Source organism: Somniosus microcephalus, chromosome 11 (genome assembly GCF_052327205.1).
Source record: "Somniosus microcephalus isolate GS21.2 chromosome 11, FLI_Smic_1.0, whole genome shotgun sequence".
In the NCBI taxonomy this organism is placed as follows: Eukaryota; Metazoa; Chordata; class Chondrichthyes; order Squaliformes; family Somniosidae; genus Somniosus; species Somniosus microcephalus.
In genome coordinates, this window is record NC_140997.1 from 203,441,703 (window position 1) to 203,462,097 (window position 20,395).

The 20,395-nt window shown below is 38.5% G+C and overlaps 1 protein-coding gene across 5 annotated transcripts in view; it reads left to right on the forward strand.

Annotated features, from left to right (window-relative positions):
* Window positions 1-17,498, forward strand: part of iqsec1b (IQ motif and Sec7 domain ArfGEF 1b) — a 627,464-nt gene extending 609,966 nt beyond the window's left edge. For 4 of the 5 annotated variants that reach the window (XM_086001715.1, XM_086001716.1, XM_086001717.1 and 1 more), the window contains 5 exons: window positions 6,365-6,464; window positions 6,620-6,781; window positions 7,071-7,247; window positions 9,218-9,267; window positions 13,630-17,498. In XM_086001715.1, coding sequence (XP_085857841.1) covers window positions 6,365-6,464; window positions 6,620-6,781; window positions 7,071-7,247; window positions 9,218-9,267; window positions 13,630-14,217 — 1,077 coding nt within the window. In that variant the 3' untranslated portion in view covers window positions 14,218-17,498. The remainder of the gene's footprint in view (window positions 1-6,364; window positions 6,465-6,619; window positions 6,782-7,070; window positions 7,248-9,217; window positions 9,268-13,629) is intronic. The other variant, XM_086001719.1, reaches the window with a different exon arrangement.
* Window positions 17,499-20,395: the final 2,897 nt, after the last annotated feature.

Consider the following 20,395-nt stretch of genomic DNA (forward strand, 5'->3'; position numbering starts at 1 on the left):
CCCATGACTCATTCCTCATTTTTTTGACCCCCTTGCAATAAAGGCTGGCATATCATTTGCCTTCCTGATTGCTTGCTTTGCCTGCATGTTAACTTTTGGTGACTTTTGTACAAAGACACCCAAATCCCTCTGAATATCAACATTTACTCATCTCTCACCTTTTATAAAAAAAAAAAAAAATTCTGATTTTCTATTCTTCCTACCAAAGTGGACAATTTCACATTTCTCCGCATTATACTCCATCTGCCACTTCCATGCCCACTCACTTCATCTGTCTATATCCATCTGCAGCCTCTTTGTGTCATCCTCACAGCTTACATTCTCACCTAGCTTTGTATCATCAACAAACTCAGATATATTGCACTTGGTCCCCTCATCTAAGTCATTGATCTAGATTGTAAATAACTGAGGCCCAAGCACTGATCCTTGCGGCATCCCACTAGTTACAGCCTGCCAACTCAAAAATGACCCGTTTATTCCTGTTCTGTTTTCCAATCGTCGATCCATGCTAATATATTACCCCCAATCCCATAAGCCCTAATCTTGTGTAAAAACCTCTTGCGTGGCACCTTATTGAATGCCTTTTGAAAATCTAAATATACTGCATCAACTGGTTCTCCCTTATCTACTCTGTTAGTTACACCCTCAAAACTCTAATAGTTTTGTCAAACATGATTTCCCTTTCATAAAACTGTGTTGACTCTGCCTAATCATAATATGATTAGGCAAAGTGCCCTGTTACCACGTCCCTAATAAGATTCTAGCATTTTCCCTACTACTGATGTCAGGCTAACTGGTCTATAGTTTCCTGTTTTCTCTCTCCCTTCTTACAGCGGGGTTACATTTGTTACCTTCTAATCCATGGGGGACCATTCTAGAATCTAGAGAATTCTGGAAGATCAAAAGCAATGTGTCCACTATCTCTGCAGCCACCTCTTTTAAAACCCTAGGATGTAGGCCATCAGGTCTAGAGGATTTATTGGCTTTTAGTCCCATTAATTTCTCCAGTACTTTTTCTTTACCAATATTAATTACTTTAAGTTCTTCACTCTCATTAGACCCACTATTTCCGGTACGTTCTACCTTAGCCAACTTGCCCCTCACACCTACATAATTGGCTTTGTTTAAATGTAAGACCCTAGTTTCGGCATTAACCACATCACTCTCAAACTCAACATGAAAATTATCATATTATGATAGAAGATTACTAATTAACCCTGTGTCATTGCACAATAAGAATAGCTTTTTGTGATTGTCCAGCATAGATTTTAAAATCGGGCTTAGTTTGGTCTCCAAAAACACATTCAATATCTGTATTTCTAATAACTAACGGTAGAATGAGAAGGAGTTGGAGGAACCTTGCAATAAATGTATATGTTGTTGAAATGTACAGAATGCTTTTACAAGACAAATAAAATGAGTATTATAGTGTTTTAGTGTTGAAATTTTACTTCCATGTTCCACAGATAACTAACGGGGAGAAAATACATCATGCTACTTTTTCCTTTCACTGCCCATAGCTTTGCACAATTCCGTCTGATCAGAGCAGCAGTATTAGAGAGAGAGATTTTTGTGCTCAGACAAAATTGAAATAAGAATCTGCTTTGTCTGAGATTGTTTCTAATGAACAATTAATTTTAGTATGTATGGCTTTAACAAAAGCTGGTTACAATTAACTGATCTCTTTGTTAGAAAGCAGTAATTAAATCCATCCTAATATTCACGGCCGTCTAATGGATCATGAGTTAAACATTTTAAAGGACAGTGTGATAATTTGTTATTCACAGCGGGTTGTTGAATCTATTTGTGAAGGTCACCAATTGTGCTTTCAGCATCTGCTGTCTTATTTAAATATCATTCAAAACAATTATGGGGCAATTCAATTATCTGGCACTTAACTACCAAAATATTGAAATTAAGATTATTGGACTGTTTCACCATTTAAATTCAAATTCCTGCAAAATGTTATGCTTAATACCTTTTTGCTTTTTTGTTGCCTATTGATAATTTTTAATTTTTTGTGTCAATTATGCTGACAAACTACTATAGGCCAGTTTCCTAACTATATCATCGCACTTTGCTGATTTTGGATAAAAAGTGTTTGAGCAAAGATCAACTAAGGGACTTTTAAGTTGATCATAATTCTTTGTGACATTTGTTATTTTTAGAAGAGATTCTCACTTTTTAAGATCAAGGTTATAAGGTCACATAAAGAGGAATTGGTGGAGCCATGTATTCCATGTTTAAATTTTTGATCCATCCTTCACTAAGAACATATTGGTATGAAACTGATGTATTATACCTTTGCTATTTTCATCCCTAGCTGTGTTGGTGATATGACTGTTTAGAAGTTTCTTTTGAAACCACTTCTGTACTGGATAAAACTTTCCATAAATACAGCATGTATTAAACCTTGAAATCATCCTCCCTGTTTGTAAAGAAAAAAATAGAATTAAAACAAGATTTCCTATCCACTGTAAGACAGGTTTACAGCAAATAAGGGTAAGAATCTGTCAAACAAAATTTCTAGAATTATAAGTAAAGCAAGGCAATTGAATTGGATGGCCTCCCAATCCGAATGCTGAGGAAGTATGTTTTCAGCCTTTGCTAAGCCACCAAATCAATTATTTCAGTCTGCATGGATGTAGAAGTACTAACTGAATGAAAATGCTATTATGTGGGTGCACATTGACAATGCAAATCATGTTCAGATAACTACCAACCAATATAATTATTCACCAGATTCAAGGTACTTATGACAACTTAACCATTCCTTTTTAGTCAAAATATCAGATTAGATAATGGGATATTTGGAGTTTAGATTTGTCTAATTTTAGCCATTATATCCGAGCGTATACCCCTAATGCCAGGTTAAATTATTGCAGGGATAGAGCAAACAGCAAATGATCCTCACATCAGTACCTTTTCAATCTCCTATTAAGCAATCGACAGGATAAATGGATCCTATTCAGGGTATTCTGCTCCTAAACCTGTTTGAATGGAACCTTGGAGACAGATCGAAGAACCTAAATTTCTATAGTAGCACCTTGTCATTTCCTCAAAATGTCCCAAAGTGCGTCACAACCAATGAATTACGTTGGAAGTGCAGTCAATGTTATGTAGGCAAACACTGCAGCCAATTTGCACTTTTTTTATTCATTCACGGGATGTGGGCATCGCTGGCAAGGCCAGCATTTATTGCTCATCCCTAATTGCCCTCGAGAAGGTGGTGGTGAGTCGCCTTCTTGAATACATCGGAGTGGCTTGCTCGGCCATTTCAGAGGGCAGTTAAGAGTCAACCACATTGCTGTAGGACTGGAGTCACATACAAGCCAGACCGGGTAAGGACAGCAGATTTCCTTCCCTAAAGGGTATTAATGAACCAGTTGGGTTTTTACGACAATCTGGTAGTTTCATGGTCACTATTACTGATACTAGCTTTTTAAATCCAGATTTATTTAATTAACTGAATTTAGGCTGAGATTTTACTAACCGTGGCAGGTCCCGACCCTGCTGCTGGCTCCAGCCCACCTTGATTGGGCTTGTTAAGCCCGCCCAGCGCGTTTCCTGGCCAATTAGAGGAGGCGGGTCTGGTGACGTCATTTGATGACACGTCATCAGCCGATTTCCTTAAAGGGACCATGGCCACTTTTAATTTGACATTTGTGCTGTCAGTGTTCTGCAGCATTGAGGTGCTGTAAACATAGACAATCACTGCACAAAGGCACAGGGCTGCACCCAGGCTCTCCCATGACTCCCTCCATATGCTTATGGAGGGAGTCACAGCATGCAGGGTGGTCCTCTTCCCTTCCCATGTGCAGAAGAGACCTCCCCAGGAGATCAACACAGCCTGGATGCACACTGCAGAGGAGGTCACCAGCAGGGATGTGGTCAGGAGGACCTGGGTGCAGTGCCACAGACATTTCAATGATCTCAGTAGATCATGAAACGTTAGTACAACGCCACACTCAACCTCATTCTGCTGTGCCTCTCATCACATCCCCATCACTCTGCCTTCCCTACCCTACTCCTGCACATCCTTACTCACACCAAATTACTTTGCACCTCAACCCATCCCTCATATATCATCACATCCCCATCTCACTAGCCACCACTCACCCTCATTCTAGTGCAATCATACCAACTAACACCACACAAGGGTAGGCACTTGGGTGTTTTATGCAATGTTCATGTAAAGTTTCTGTTAATGTCGTGTCAAACATTGAAACCATTATTTTCAACACTGTTCTTGAACAGATTTGTGAGAACCTTTGGAAGTGGCTTAGTGAGTTGCAGTGAATGGTGAGACATAACGGTAACCCCGCAGTTGTGATGTGTGAAAGGAATGGCTTGGGCATTGTAGGGATGCTTTATGGTGTTGGTGTGGGGTGGTGCCAACCTGGCGCATCATGTGGCAGCCAGGGTATGCAGCGTCAAGTGAAGTAAATCTGGCCATAGTGAGGCCATCTCTGGCCTCCTGGGCAGCAGTGTGGTCGGGTGCTGATGCCCTCTGTCCTGTGCAGCATTAGGTGATTGCAGAGAAGGTTGGTGGTGGTGTTGGTGCTGCTGGTGTGCTTGGTGATGGGTCTGACCATGGTGGGAGTCTGAGAACCAGGTTGAGAGAGTATAAAGGGCACCCATGCTGATGGAATAGATGGCAGGTGAAGTGGAGATGACAGAAGCGATCCGTCAGTGGTGCAAGAGGTAATAAGATCAGACTGGATGGAGACTTGTGTAAAGACTTGCAGCATGGTGAATCTGTTGTGGAAATGCAGTGAGGAGGAGCTTGTGGCTGAGGGAAGATCTCTCTAAGGTGGGAGCTTTTACTGTACATTTGAAGCTGTCAACTCATCAGCTGATTTAATGGCCACTGAACTCCTGCCTCAGCTTGACAGACGTGGTCCATGACCAGCGTGGAGCCCGTGGGCAAGCTGTCCAGTGCAGAAGGTGAGCTGAAATTAATTCTTAAGTGGCTCTAAACAAGCCACTAATTAACTGAATTGTGTCCCCTGCTGTGAACCTGCCGCTGCATGTCACGTCTGCTCGGCGCTGACAGACCCGACATTGGGAAAGGCGCGTGGCGGTGGGTTCACCGCAGGGTCCCAACCAGCTGGGGGGGAAAAACACTTTCCCGCCTGACCCACCACCAATCGTGCCCGCTGACCCCCTCAAAATTCCGGCCTTAAATTCCGCAACTGCCGTGGTGGGATTTGAACTTGTGTCTCCGGATCATTAGTCCAGTAATATAACCACTACGCCACTGTACCCCTTAGCGTACAGCAAATGGAATGAATGACTAGTTAATCTGTTTTTGGTGGTGTTGGTGTCCCCAGGACACCATAATCACCTCCATTCTTCTTCTGTGCTGCTGTGTGGAAGTATGGATTATAGAGATATAAAGGGTCTTGCACCTGTTGTAGATCAATTACTGATGGCTTCCCTTTGGTTTTTCAGAGGTTCAATAGAAATTTACCCTTCCTCTTTTTGGGCTTGGTTTCCTTTTCATTTAGCTTGTTTTAATCTATTGCCATGATGGCTATATTGGCATTTTCCATCTTATTTGGATTCATGATAACCTCTTTAGGGTTTGTCTTCACTGTGAGCAATGAGTGTATTTTCTTTCCAGCTGAGTCTTTGCCTTTGTTTGATAAAATTCAATATTTTTTGAAAGGTTTTTAGACGTTTGTTTCTCAAAAATTGTTTGGTTTCCAAAAATCAAAAACTGAAAATTCAATTGATTTACTAAAGTTCAGTAGTAGGATTATGTTTTGCAATGACTATGTTTAAGGGTTCAGCTGACAGGAAATTAATCTTTGAGCAAATTTTGCACTTTAGGAATTACAATTTGCAATACATTTGATGATCTAAAATTTACATCAATCTGCAATGATTTCCAAAATCCTGTACCTCCTATCAATACTTTGATTACTGGGGATTTTTATGACTACTCTTCATTACTGTCAGTGGAATGACATCAATAGCAGAATTTCTGATATTGATTTTCTTCTTGATTTGATGATAGATGGAAGTTTCATCATAAGAAAACCAGGAATGTGTGTTTGTACAAACCTAATCTGCAAATGGACTTTTGACCATTAGCACAGTTCAAGTGCATGCAAACATTTTAAGTGAGGAATGCAAGGACATCATTTAAAAGTACTGAATAATGTGTTTCCAAATGATTGAGGTCTTTTGAAAAGTCAACATAAATAAACATTTCTAGTTATGAAATCTTGGCTTCATAGACTGAGTTGAGGATCTGACGCTGCCTATTCAGTAGCCAATATGTTACAATGCATTTAAATCATGTTTGTCGTTTAATTTCTGCATGATCAGTTTGTAACCTCAAACCTTATTTGTCCAGGTTACAAAGATCTTTCAAAAGAAGAAAAATTCAGTGACCTACAGCTTCCGGCAATCCTTTTCCTTGTATGGGATACAAGTTCTTCTCTTTGAAAATCAGTGTAAGGATTCAAGAAACTTTCAGTCTGCATTTTCAAATATTTTAAACATATAAATAAAACCTTCTATAAAGCATTATAACTCTGCAAGTGATAGTTTATGTATTGTAATAGATAGCATTTCTAACATAGAAAGTATTCCTTTATGTTTTTCTTAGATTACCCAAATGGAATCCGACTTACTTCAGCTATTCCAGGTGCTGACATCAAAATCCTTATTAACTTCAATGCCCCCAACCCACAGGATCGTAAAAAATTCACTGATGACCTACGCGAGTCTATTGCAGAAGTTCAAGAGATGGAAAAGTGCAGAATAGAATGTAAGTACAAAATTGTATGAAATAGTCTTGAACCTCAATATTCAGTTTTTACTTCAAGGTGTGAACTTCAATAGAATTGGTTTCAAATTGCAATTCTGCTTTGACCATCAGTTTGCTATCTGAATTGTGTTAATATTGAAAGTTCCATTGAAACATGAATACCTGTACTGAAATTTTACACAACTAAAACGATCACACTCTTCAATGGTATCTCTTGTTTTAATCTGACACAGTTACTCATTCTTATCATGCACTATAAGGAAATATAATTCAACATTTTTATCTTCAGCCGAACTAGAGAAACAGAAAGGAATTGTACGCCCAAGTATTTCTCAGAGTTCAGGCCTGAAAAAGGAACCTGGTATTGGCACGTTAAGCAGGGCCAGTCTGGATGACAGTTATACCACTGGGGAGGGGTTAAAGAGGACCGCACTAAGTAGCTCCCTCAGGGACCTCTCAGAAGCAGGTAAGAAGCAAGCTATTTCTTGTGATTTTTGTCTTTATTTGTTGTAAAGCTAAATATAATTCTGCTGTCACTTGACCAGGTGAAAATGAGAAGAAGTGAGCTCCAGGAAAAAAGTTTAGTTGTTGTGGCTTGCTTAGTAATGTTTGGTTCTGCAGTTTAACGGATGTTGATGTACAAAAACGTCATCTTTGATTAACCTTTTTAACACTGTAGAGTGTCACGTACAGAACACACATTTGCAATCTGTTCCAGGTTTATTCCAAGAATGATCCAGTACATTTCCTAACTTTGTCTTTGAAGTTGTGTATTAACTTTATTAATGTTACATGTAGACTTTTTAATCATCTTTAGCAAATTTGGTACTCGCAAGTTGTGAGCAACATCAAAGAATGCCTGATATATATTGTGAAATAATTTCTGTGATATAGTTAATAATCAGTACTGACATGTTATTTTATTATGGAAAATATGAAGCTGTTACTTCAAGAGCACTCATGTTGCATATTCATTTGAGGAATGTAAGCTTTGATCAGAGTAGAACAGAGTTTAAGTTTAGTATTGCTGAATGATGGAAAAACCCAGAAATACATTCTGCAACATCTTAATCTGACAATTAGAGTGTATGTATTTTAAATAAAATGATTTGAATTATTCCGATTTTAAAGCCATTGAAATGGTCAGAACTATAAACTGTAACTTCCCTGTTGTCAGGTTAACATGTCGTGTGATCTAATCAGTCAGGGAATGTTCCACTTGGATGGAGCACATTTAGGGTGGAGAGATCCTGTGTAATGTACCTGAATGGAAATTCTCTGTGTTATGTGCTTGGATCAAGTATATGTTCAACCATTCTCAAGTGTATTGTTTTTGTTTAATGTGGGGTGTGGCAGTGTGCAATGGCAATCCGAAATCAGTGAGCGCCAGGAAAAAAAGTTTAGTTGTTGCAGCTTGCTTTGTAATGTTTGGTCTCCAGTCTGTTTCTTTCTTCTTTTTTAAAGTTGATTTTAATTATGGATGTTACACAGTTATTTTCTCACATGAAGTATACTTGTACTCTAAAAGATAATTGATTTTTTTATTAAGTCTTAATGAAACTCTAAAATGACTACTTTCCCAAATTAGTCCAGGATCTCGGCTCTCCTGCTTTTTCGAAACTTCCATTCTCTGAAATGATTTAAACACTTCTGATGTTAAAGAAAAACATTAACACAGAATGTTCCACTCTACACATCCCACATTTCAGTAAAACATGCCATATTTAGGCAAGGTCTTTGGTTACAAAATGGGATTCGCACCTCTTTTAAAGAGACTCTGTCATCTTTCACCATTTGACCTGGGTTCTGCAGGTTTCTTATTAGCCATTGTTCTCTCCCAGAGTAGAAAAATGAAATCCACTAGAGGTCCAGTTTTTCACAGATCAATGGATGCTGCTTTAAAAAATTCAGTGCAAGACCACATTAAGGATGAGTGTAGTGATGTGTTCATTCTGTTGCCTCTACTTATCCACAAACGCTGGTAAAAACTCGTCATTTATGTAGTTTCCATTGGTAATAAAATAGCCATTACCCATGTTGCTGATGTTTTCTTTTTTCTTTTTACATCTGCAGTATATGTTTTTATACAATATACACCCGTATTTGTATGAATTCTAAACAAAAAAGCAATTTTTAAAACTATAGCATTAATTGTTTGAATTATTTCATTTAAAAATGCTAAGTTTTCTCAATCAACAATTGGATGTAACAATGATGCATTGTTACTTTTAGGTAATTTTTTTGAATAATTAGATACCCTGCAGCCATCCCCCATAATATGCTGCTCAGTTTCCTTCAAGTTTGCCTGCTAGTTCCCAATTAGACGTGCTCAGCTTGTACTGTGTACAGAGACCCTTTAATGTGCATTGGGTACAAGGATGTGGCCCCTGGGTTAATTCTCAGTTTCTAATCTTTGGTATTGCATGTCCTGGGCAGGCAAGCGTGGGCGCCGCAGCAGTGCAGGATCGCTAGACAGCAATATGGAAGTAAGTAGGAAGCAATTGATCTGTAGCTGGATGTATAATGTATATTTTTTAAAGCATTTGTTTTGCATCCTTTTGCTTTCTTCCAGTAAGTAACCTGCCTGCCACATAGAATATGCATGTGTGAACTGCTTGCCATGTGCACCTAATGCTCGCGCGCAGTCAGGCTTCTTAAGACACACAATTTTTGATGGAATAAGCTGAATGTGGTTCTGCTGACAGCGATGAGTCTGAAACTTTTGAAATCATCAGCATGTGTAATGCTGAATAAACTAATATGTGCCATGTTATAACGTTGGAACATGGACTCGGTTTATTATTTTGCTTTATATGAGCTGCACTTATACTTTCTCCTTTGATTTTTATTGGCTATCAGTTTGTAGAATAACACTTAAGATTCTCAGTCAGGGTTTTGAGTTCTTAAGTTGTTAAAAACTTTTTTGTGAAAGCACCATTGTGCTTTTGTTGAAAGCATTGTATGGAAACACATAGAAAAACTGGATAGAGTAGATGAACTGAGTGTGGATTTCATGAAAATTCATTCATTCTCCAAGCATTTACCCACACCCCCCCTGCTCCAAGTTCATGTATTGCCCATGCATGCTTACAATGTAATGGCATTAGGATTAATAGACTTGCTACTTTAACATAAAAATGCCAGTAATTATGTATACAACTTTTTATTTCTCTCAAAACCTATTTTTTTCTTAATGTCTTCACTAATTTTTGTCTGTGCAAGTGTCCTTGTTGTGATAGTCTTGTACATTCTGAAAGGTGGTATTGAAATTTGTTTCCATTTGTAAATGGCTGGTGGCACAATATTCCAGTGCATTAGTCCAGTTTGTACTAAATTCCTGAAGTGAACATTTAGACCGTATGCACACATAGGATGCCAAAAGAAAAACAATATGTAAATGTATGTCTGTGTTTGTGGAAGAGTTGACAGTTAAAGAAAAATACTTAGAAAGTCACCATGACAGCTGCTGAATTTTGAGTTAATCTAGAGGTTGCTGCTCGTTACGAGTCTGTAGCACACTGGATTCATCCTTTGTAAATTTTGCAGCTATAATCGAAGGATATATTTGGATATAGCAAATAATAATGAAGATAGTGTGTGACAGCATAGAATCTTGCACTTGAATGCCTTTTAGTTAATATATTAGAAATTAGAAAAATGTTTGGGAATGCTGCATTTATCTCTTCTTTTACATGTGTATATAAAGTAGTTAACATGTGACCAGTAGCTCCAAAGCTAGAGTATTGGAATCTTGACTAGATATTCACCCTGGAGATTGAGTTTCACAACACTCTTATCCAAGACATAAGAAAGGAAAGAATAACTTAGTTCTAGTGGAAGAGGAGTTTGGTCCCTTAAACACCGCTTCCATCTTGGGGGGGGTCAACAAAACACTGGAAAATGTGACTGGTTAGATCGTCCTGCTCTCCTGACTTAAGGTAATCAGGAAGTCTTTGGGGACAACAATAGGGGGAATCACTACAGAATAAAAGTGTACAATCAAAAAAAAAAATTAACTGTAATTGAAAAATAACAAATGCATTCATTAAGGACATGTTTCATATCTCAAATCCTGTAAAGCAGTGTGAAAAGTAGTATAGAATACTGACAATTATGTTTTTTTCCCCCACTGGACAAAGAACAATTATATGCTTAAAATTTTGTTTTTGTAAAAACTTTCTACTCGTAATACCCTGACAACCATTTTGTTTTTATAACATGCATATCTGAATTTTTTGTAGATCATGGTCCTTTGCAATTTTATCTATTTTTATCTGGTAGATGTTTGTATCCAACCAAAGCCAGACAGCACAGTCGATGCAGGCTGTGACACAATTGTCATGATTTGATAGAGAATATTTTTAGAATCCAATGGCCTTGAATTTGCGGTCGGAAGCGTACCTCCGGAGTATGCCTCCAACCCGCTAAATATTTCTGAACTTACCTCCTGGCTCCCAGGCTGTGGAGAGTTCAGGCCTCCAGGTGTATGCCTGTACAATGGCCCATAGAGCCCAGTGACGCAGGTGGTTTGGAAATGTCTCTGGGATTACGTGGGTCAGGTCCTCCAATCACAAAGGAGGATTCCATTGCAGTCATTTCCAAACGGAATCCCCTAATGACATGCAATGAAATCCCCAAATAATTAAACAATTCAGACAATTCTAATAAATATAAATGTTCTGATTTTCAAATGTAATTAAAAGTCCCTTCATTACACCAAATACAAAAAAATTTAGTTTTTGAAAAATAATTTAAAACATTTTAATCCGGGCTGATATTTGCATAAACTAATTTTAAGCGTTTGTGCATTTTTAATTTTTTTATTTAAGATTTATAATAACCCTTAGGCTGGTGAAAGCAGCCCCATCACCTGCTTTTACCAGCCGTAAGAGTTTTGAGGGCAATTGCTGGGCAGTTGTTGGGCAAATAGCCCAACTCTGCACCAGCAATACTGATTTTCCAGTCAGTTTGAATGATCTGTCGAGGCATACCCTGACAGATCGCAAGTTCCGGGTTTTCACGCATGTGCAAGCGCATGCAGAAACCCGGAAGTTGCAGGGCCTTTCAGAAGGATTAGGATGGTGTACGCTGACCGTACGCCATCGAAGACACCGCAGTTTCTGCCCCAATATATTTTTTTTAATTGAAAAACTAATTATTTGCTTGAGCATTATCATACCCCTTACAAGTTGAGGGTAGGCACACTTATTAAGAGGCCAGAGTGGAAGATCGCTCATTTTTCAACAAATCTTTAGTTTTGCAAGATTGAGAGCAAAGTCTATTATTGGAATGTATTTGTACACTTCTGTAACAATTCCTTGAGTAGATCACTGCACTCTTGGACTGCTTTGGTATTCACGTACAGTCACACTCAATTAATGAACTTTGCCAGATCGCTACCAAGATGAGACAATAACCTGCATTTATATAACACCATTATCAGAGAAAATGTAACAAAGCACTTTACAGAGTGACAAGAATAAAATAGATAAAGGGAATGGATGACAAGCCATCGTAGGAAACTTGAGATTGATCACTGAAAGCTTAATCGAAAAGATGAGGTTTTGAGAAGGTTTTTGAAGGTGGAGAAAGGAGTGGGGGGATTCAGGGAGAGGAAGTTCAGAGAGCAGGGCAAGGCAACTGAATGCCCTGTCACCAATGGGGAGGTGAAGGAAGGGTAGGTTGCATAAATGGCCAGAGTCAGAAGAAATCGAATCCTGTAGGCCTGTTTCCCTCCCTATTAGGTAAAAGTGCTGTATTTTAATTCATCACTACATCACACTGTTGTCATGATATTGAGGATTCCTCAATCCAACTAATCTTCAAGCTATCCTTATGCAAGTGACTTTTAGCTATTGAATTAGGTGTGGATGACTTTGGCCACTGGTTACAGTTCACTTGCTCAATGTTTCTTAATATCAAGAAATCCACTGGTCAGTTATTTCAAAACTCCTGTGCAACATGCACATGTATGTAGTCCACAGGAAGTGTGGGTTAGCTATGGATCATGCCTCCTAAGTAGTATCTAAATTAAACTTCATGCTGATTGCAAACGAATTAGGATGTCTGTATTCATGAAGGTTGCAGTTTAAAGCTATAGATTTGAAGAGTACGGTGTATAAATGTAAGCTTTAACTCAAGATTATCATGTTATTTAAACATCCCAGTTTTAGTGTTCAAAAGACTCTGGCATCATCATGGATTAAATTATTTGCTCTAATCATAGACAGACCAGAGTTACTGTTCACTCAAAATGCAATTTTAACAGGAATTGACTGTAGGTTACCCAGGCTTGCATGTTACTTGCAGATGCATTCGGTAAATAAAAGTAACCTTAAGATGAATGTAAACCACTTCTTGCATCTACTTTAAGGTGATCAGTTTTAGGTTTGTTTTTTGCTGCAAATTATACAATTAAAAATATGCCCAAATTGAAAATGAAGATTAAGCTGGAAAAGTACAAAAACTTATTTTCCATTTAGTAAATAATGCCTGTAAAGACTTATGACTAGAGATTATACATCTTTGGATTCATCTATTAGGTGCATTAATTAAAAACCATAATATATACAGGTTGTTAGCATCCTCGAGAAATTCATCATTCATTCAGAAATCCAATCCCATTAGTGTGTTCTGAATGAATTATATGAAATCTTATGACACAATGCATAAATAATCCATGTCACATTTCATTGAAGAAAGTATCCAATTGTTATAACGATACATAGATCTTGAAATGTTATTGGCCCATAAAAATATATAATAAAATTACATGTCAGAAGATTTGAGCAAACTACTTTTCAACAGTTTTTTCAATAATTAAAATATTTATTTATTTTTCCTCCTAGGGGTCGGTCATTAACAGTCCTCATGTACGTCGAAGAGCCACCACATCTACACGAGGAGAATGTCCAATCCGTCCTCACCAAACAATGTCAAACTCATCATCACTGCTTGGTTCTTTGTTTGGTAGTAAAAGAGGAAAATCCTCTTCCCAGGGTTATTCCGTACCAGGGTCATCTCAGCAGCTTCAGTATCCTCCACAGCAGCAACATTCCTCAGCTGCACATCACCCAGGCCAGACAGAGGTGCAGACACAGCAGCTGCATGCGCTCCACTCCCAATTCTGTCACATGCAACAGACCCAGCCCCTCCCACCTCCTTATCATCACCATCACCACTACCACCCTCCTCAGCATGCACAGCTCCCTCATCAGCATCACCAGCATGTACAGCATCCCCAGCATGTATCACATTCCCAACACACTCCCTATGTGCAACAGCACCCCCATGCAGCGCATCCTCCTGTGCCCACTCCCCATTCCCAGCATCCTACTCACTCTCAGCACCCTCAGCATCTCCATGGCCAGCAGCCTCCACCTGTTCCGACCAGTAGCAAGACCAAACACACGAGTGGCATCAGCACAATAGTCTAGGAGAAAAGGTAGAACTAATAGAACATTGTAGGCTTGTAATATCACGAAGCTGCACTGACAGTTGTGAAGGCACTTGAATGCAGCAATATGTGAATCTGACTTCCTAACTTTAACCAGTGAAAGCACTTGAATTACTACTGTGTGCTATAGATAGCATCCCATCAGAGAAACAGAATTTACATTCCTAGTGTAATGTCAGAAAATACAATAATTGGCTTCAATAGGCTGCCCAGGGGAAAGTTTTCCTTGGTATCTTTCTTTGCCTTGCCTGAGGCAAGCTGGGAGCCTTCTGTGCTGCTTACCATTCAGCGCTTGTGCTGTTACTCTTCCAGCAGTTGTTACAGCATCTTTTTCTTTCCCTTGGAGTATTGCCTGACAGCTCTTTTGTTATTTCAGATTTAGGATCCTGTAACAAAAGAATATGATGTGGATCAAATGATTCTGACAATGGTTTCTGACAATGGATGAAACCCTTGTGTAGACAGAAGATTGTTATGGTGGCTTTGTTCAAATTCTGTTTTTGATAATTTAATTGCACATGGAAAGTAATGCCTAGCACCCTGAAGCTGCAAAACAAGTCACAAGTTACAAAAAAAAGTAATTGGTTCAGTTACTTTTAGAAGATAAACTATCCAGAGAATTAAACTAAAATTGTAGAATTCTGAGCAATGTTAAACAATTCCAGTATTTATTCAGCTATAGCCCCCTGTAACTAACAAATACATCATGATTGTAACCTTTATTAAGTGTGCCAACTATATCATCACTTACTATTTTAATCAAAATCTGCTTTATGTATAACATGCATATTTTAATAGAAAAAATTGAAAACCTATTTGACTTATCAGTATTGAAATTGGTATATTGAATATTCTAGGTGAGCTAACTAGTGAAATTTGATGCAGTTTGCTGTTGAGATTGCATCTGATCATCTGAATTTGGCATCCTTCGTTACAACAGTAACAGCTTATCAGTTGGGGAAAAATGAAGGCAAAGCATATAGAATAGATCAAGATTTACTTCATTCGTTTACATAGAGTACAGTATAAGCAAAATTCCATGTACATACATACACACTCATGAACATTCAGAAGCCCACTCTGAGAGCAATTAGCAGGAGAAAGCATTTAAAATCTTCAAAGATAAATTCCTTGTTTTCTTAAAAGATAATTTTCAGGAGAGAGATATATATATATTTTTTTGCTTCAAAGTACATTGCACTCAGCAGGCTGAGTACATCTCACATCACGATCATACTTGTTTTTGAAATTTAAAATATGGTCCCTTTATTTCAAAAATGGATTGGTGATACCATCTAATATCAAATTATTGCAGCAGACACACTGTTGAAGTGACAGCAATAGTAAGCTTGCAAAGTAATGTATTCAGTGATAAAGTGAGAGGTCTGCTGAAACTGAAGGAACATCTCTGACTTGGACCATTCTAAAATAAAAGCCTAGCTCAGACTAATTTTTTTCTGGAAACAGCAAAAGTCGCCGAACATAAATACCAGCAAACCTATGAACTGAGCACTTTGTTAGCTGCCATAGTGAGCAAATACAGCAAATAGAGTTTAGCCTTTTTTTTTAAGTTTTGTTTCCTGTATGTGCAATATTTTTCTTATAATTATGTACTGAGAAGTGAGAATAAATGTCAGGTTTGTTAATTTAATCATTCTTGAACATCTTGGATCGGAAAGTCTTATCTCTCGGAGTCAGACTGATTCCTGAGGCTCTGTTCCTTGCAGTATAAAGAATGATGTGTTCTCAATGAAACAGGTTATCTTGCATGTCATTTACTGTTAATATTGTGAGGCTACACTCTACATACTGTATATTTGCAAAATTTATCAGTGTTGACATTAAATATAGTTGAGGTAAGGTGATCTCATATTAAAAATACTTCGACTGTTTCTTCATACCTCTGTATCTATAAGTATAGTCTAGCTGTAATCTAAAATCTGTTCCAAAAAAGATCTGGTTGCCATTCTAGATGATAGTGGTGGGGAGGGTTAGTTTCAAGGTCCAGTCCCTATATAAATTGCACAATGGCTCCTTCATGAAGACTTTTGTCTGTTACATATCCTGTGCATAAATTGTTTGAAATTATCATGAATTTCCATTGTAAATAAAAATGTATTAAATTGGGAATAGTGTGGATTTTTTATTTATACTGCTTAAACATCTGTATAATCAGTTTGTCCTAGCCAATGTTTAGATGTGCACGTTTTTGTGAGTGTTGATGTGTAAACAAGTTCAAACACATCGGGCATATTTGGCTTGTCCAAGTCCGATTAGACCATATACTTCCATCGAGATGTGGGCTATTTAACATACATTTTTGGTTTATGCAAGTAATTTCTACCAGGTGATGCCAGACCAAGAAGAATACACTGTGGCCTGTAATTCACCCACCTTATCTTGCAGACCTGATCTTTTCTGGAATAACCCGAATAATGTGTATTTGTATTTGTTTTTTAAGTTAAGAATGAAATGTATGACAATGTAAATTTTTTTGAATAAGATCACTTTAATATTGGTGTACAAGTATTGTATTGCTTAAAAAAAAGAGAAAACCGCAACCATCTGATGTCAAACGTTTTCCCATCATGCACTGCATGCCGCAGAAGCCTCTTGTTTCTTGTAACAACGAACTGAATGAAAGTCAGCAAATACAAAGTGAAACTCTTGATGTTAAATTACTGTCTCATGTAAAGCTGTGTGTTACTACAGTCCAGCATGCATTTAGGTTTGTACTCATTGTACAATATCATTTGGCAATGCCACTTCTGCCTGCAAATATAGAGAAGTAATTGTGTACATACTCTAAGAATGGAACACCATATCTCAAGGGTGAGATGGGGAGGGGAGTGGGAAATTAGATAGGAGGGGCTAATGAATAGGCAATCCTTTAATTTGTACATAGTGTGTAAATTAGTACTACCAATATGTCCACAGTCACTTTGGGGTTGCATTCCTTCTGTTCCTAAACTATCGTAATGCTTAGATCTGTTGTACTTCTGTGGCAGCCCATGTCAATCTGTTTGCTTATTGCAAGTGATGAGTTCTTGAAAACAGACTGTTAATTAATCTTCAGATGCTTTCAACTATTCATGCATTGCAACTGTTCTACAAGGCTCAAGATCCATTTTGTATGTACATGAGGAGAGAAGAGTGCTTTCATTCTATTATGCATTATAGTTGTAAGTAGTATACAACCCTATCCATGTCAAACTATGACTGTGATAATGTGGAGAACGCAAAATAAACCATACAAGACTACTACTTTTGTCTTTTTTTTATTTAGTGGTTTGCTTGGAATTTTAAAGAAAGTTCCAACATTTTTGAAGTTGCCTGCTACTTTCTACTGTGCAGTTCATATTTTATAAACAAGATTATAACTTACAGTACTGTTTTAGATACTTGGAATCATTATCAAGTATCTCTGTTGTGCAGTATACTTTGTTTTGATCTTCTCGGTAACAGGTTGGTATAAATATTGTAATATCAGCAGGCCTTCCGGTCATGGACGCTACCCAACTTATTTAATTTCATGAGGAAAAGTTCTGCAAATCTTTACTTTGCCCCTTCCCAGAAAGTAATCAAGCCAAATTCCATGGCATGACATTCCATGTTAAATAACAGTGGAGAGTGTCTTTCAGTAGTTTGGTTTGGATACTCTTAAGCATGTTTATTGATTTTCATGTGTCACACATCCAGCTGACCAAATTAATTTCAGTAAGCATTGTGTTGCAATTCATTTAATCATCCATTTCACGTGTGCTATGAGTTCCTTGGCATATTTGAAAAGTGCTCCATAAACTTCATTGGGAAGTTTCATTAAAACTAAAAAAAAAAGCATAAATATTAATGCATCTTGGCTTACACACCAAGATTTAGATTACAATCATAAACAACTGAGGCAAAAAAATTGGTAGCAAAAAGGAAAATTGTCTTTTATATAGCTCATGATTTTTGGATATGTACATATGGATTATTGAATACAAATGTCTTTTTTCTGTATTTAAATTTATTTTCATACTAAATCTTTGTTACTGAAAAGCTATCTTCACTTCATTTGAACTCTTACAACAACTTGCTACTTGTGAAGTGCTTTTAATGTGGAAAAATGTCCTAAGGTACTTCAGGGATGTAACTGGACAAAAATGGACACCAGGACAAAGAAGAACATATTAGGAGGGGTGACCAAAAGCTTACTCAGAGTTGAGATTTAAGGAGGACCTTAAAGGCAGAGAGAGAGGTGGAGGGATTTAGGAAGGGACTTCGAGTGTTGGACCTAGGAAGGTGGCTGAAAGCTGGGGCGCAAGGGGTGGAGGTGCATAAAAGAACAAAATCAGAGGAACTGAGAGTTTGGGTGGGTTGTAGGACTGGAGCAGGTAATAGAGACAGGGAGGGACAAGGACATAAAGGTATTTAAACACAAGGATGAGAATTTTAAATGTGATGCTTTTGGGAACCAGGAGCCCAATATAAATCAACAAGGACAGGGCTGATGGGTAAGCAGGACTTCGTGCAGGTTAAGATATGGCAGCAGAAGTTTGAATGAGCTGAAGCTTATGGAGGGTGGAGAATGGGAGGTTGTCCAGGAAAGCAATGGAATAGTGGAGTCTGGAGATGACAACGATATGGATGAGGGTTTTGGTGGCAAATAAATTAAGGCAGGGGCAGAGGTGGGCAATGTTAGAGGTCAGAAGCTTGACTTGGTCAAATAGGCTGCCAAATTTGCCAACAGTTTGGTTCAGCCTGAGACAGTAGCAGGGGAGGGTGATGGAATTGGTGGCGAGGGTTCAAAGTTTGTAGCAGGGCACAAAGATGATGACTTCAGTCTTCCCAATGGTTAACTGGATGAAATTACTGCTCATCCAAGTGGATATCAAGCAAGTAGTCTGATAGCACACAGATGGTGGACGGGACTAGAGAGGTAGAGCTGGATATCGTCAGCATACATGTGGAAGCTGAGCTCCTCTGTGGAAGATGTCGCCAAGGAGCAGCTTGCAAATGAAGAGGAGGAGGTGGCCAAGGACTGAACCTTGGTGGCCTCCAGAAGTAACTGCATGGGAGCAGGAAAAGAAGCCATTGCTTGAGATATTGTGGCTACAATCAGATGGGGAAAATCATTCCTGTACTGGTGTGAATTAGTGTCTAGATTGAGTCACAGGTATCAAGATTTGTACTGATGCCTTATGTAACATACTTAGGCTCAAAATCTATTTGGGGGGCGGGGGGGGTGGTGGTTGCGTTTGCGTATGCTGGGATAAGTCCACTTAAGACGTCTATCACTGATGCCGCAAAAGTTCCCTTAATTGCCATGGTAATGGTGGATACCCACCTGCCCCTAGAGGCTAAAAACTCTGCTGTACTGGGCCCAGGGTTGTGGGACCATCTCCTGCTACCTGAAAGGATAAAATGGTAACAGCTCGGTCCCTTTTGTGAGGTGGGGGGCTACTTTTTAAAGAATTTTACAAAGATAGTACCAACCGTTAAACTTTGGGTAAACAGGCCACAATCCCAGCTTCATCCCGAAGGTGGGAGCCTCATGTACCATTTGATGGCCTGGTAAGACTTGATGTGCCCAGCTAATGGGAGGCCGGAGACATGGGAGCTCCTGGCTTTGGTAGTCCCCACCCTCCAACCCTGCTGTTCATGTTGCTGGTGCTACCCTTTACAAAATGTGGAATCCAGTACATAAGACTGGGACCTGGTCTAATTTCTGGCCCTTCCTGGCACACTCCTACTAGAGTTATGGCAGGAGTACGTTGGCAGGGCTGCAGATTTTTGATCTTTTTCTCTTGTAGATTAAACATAAGAAAACAAATGAGGAAGGGCCATTTGATGCTTTGAGCCTCCTCCTTCCAGCAGACCATGTACCGATTTGCACTGGCACTGATGGTGACCAAATTATTTAGTCGCTTGAGGGAAATAAATAGCTGCAATTGAAATGCTGTCACTAATTGTGCTGCAGATTTGTAATCCACTCAACAACTGTACCATTTGTAATACACACTGCCAATCAAATAGGTATTTATTTCAATATACAGCAATATTCTGGAAAAAATACATTTTGCTTTGTAAATGGTTTCCTCAAGATTTAGTCTGAAACTTGCAAAATCATTATGGCATGTTAATCCTGAAGCAACAATTGCTGGTAGAGGTGTAAA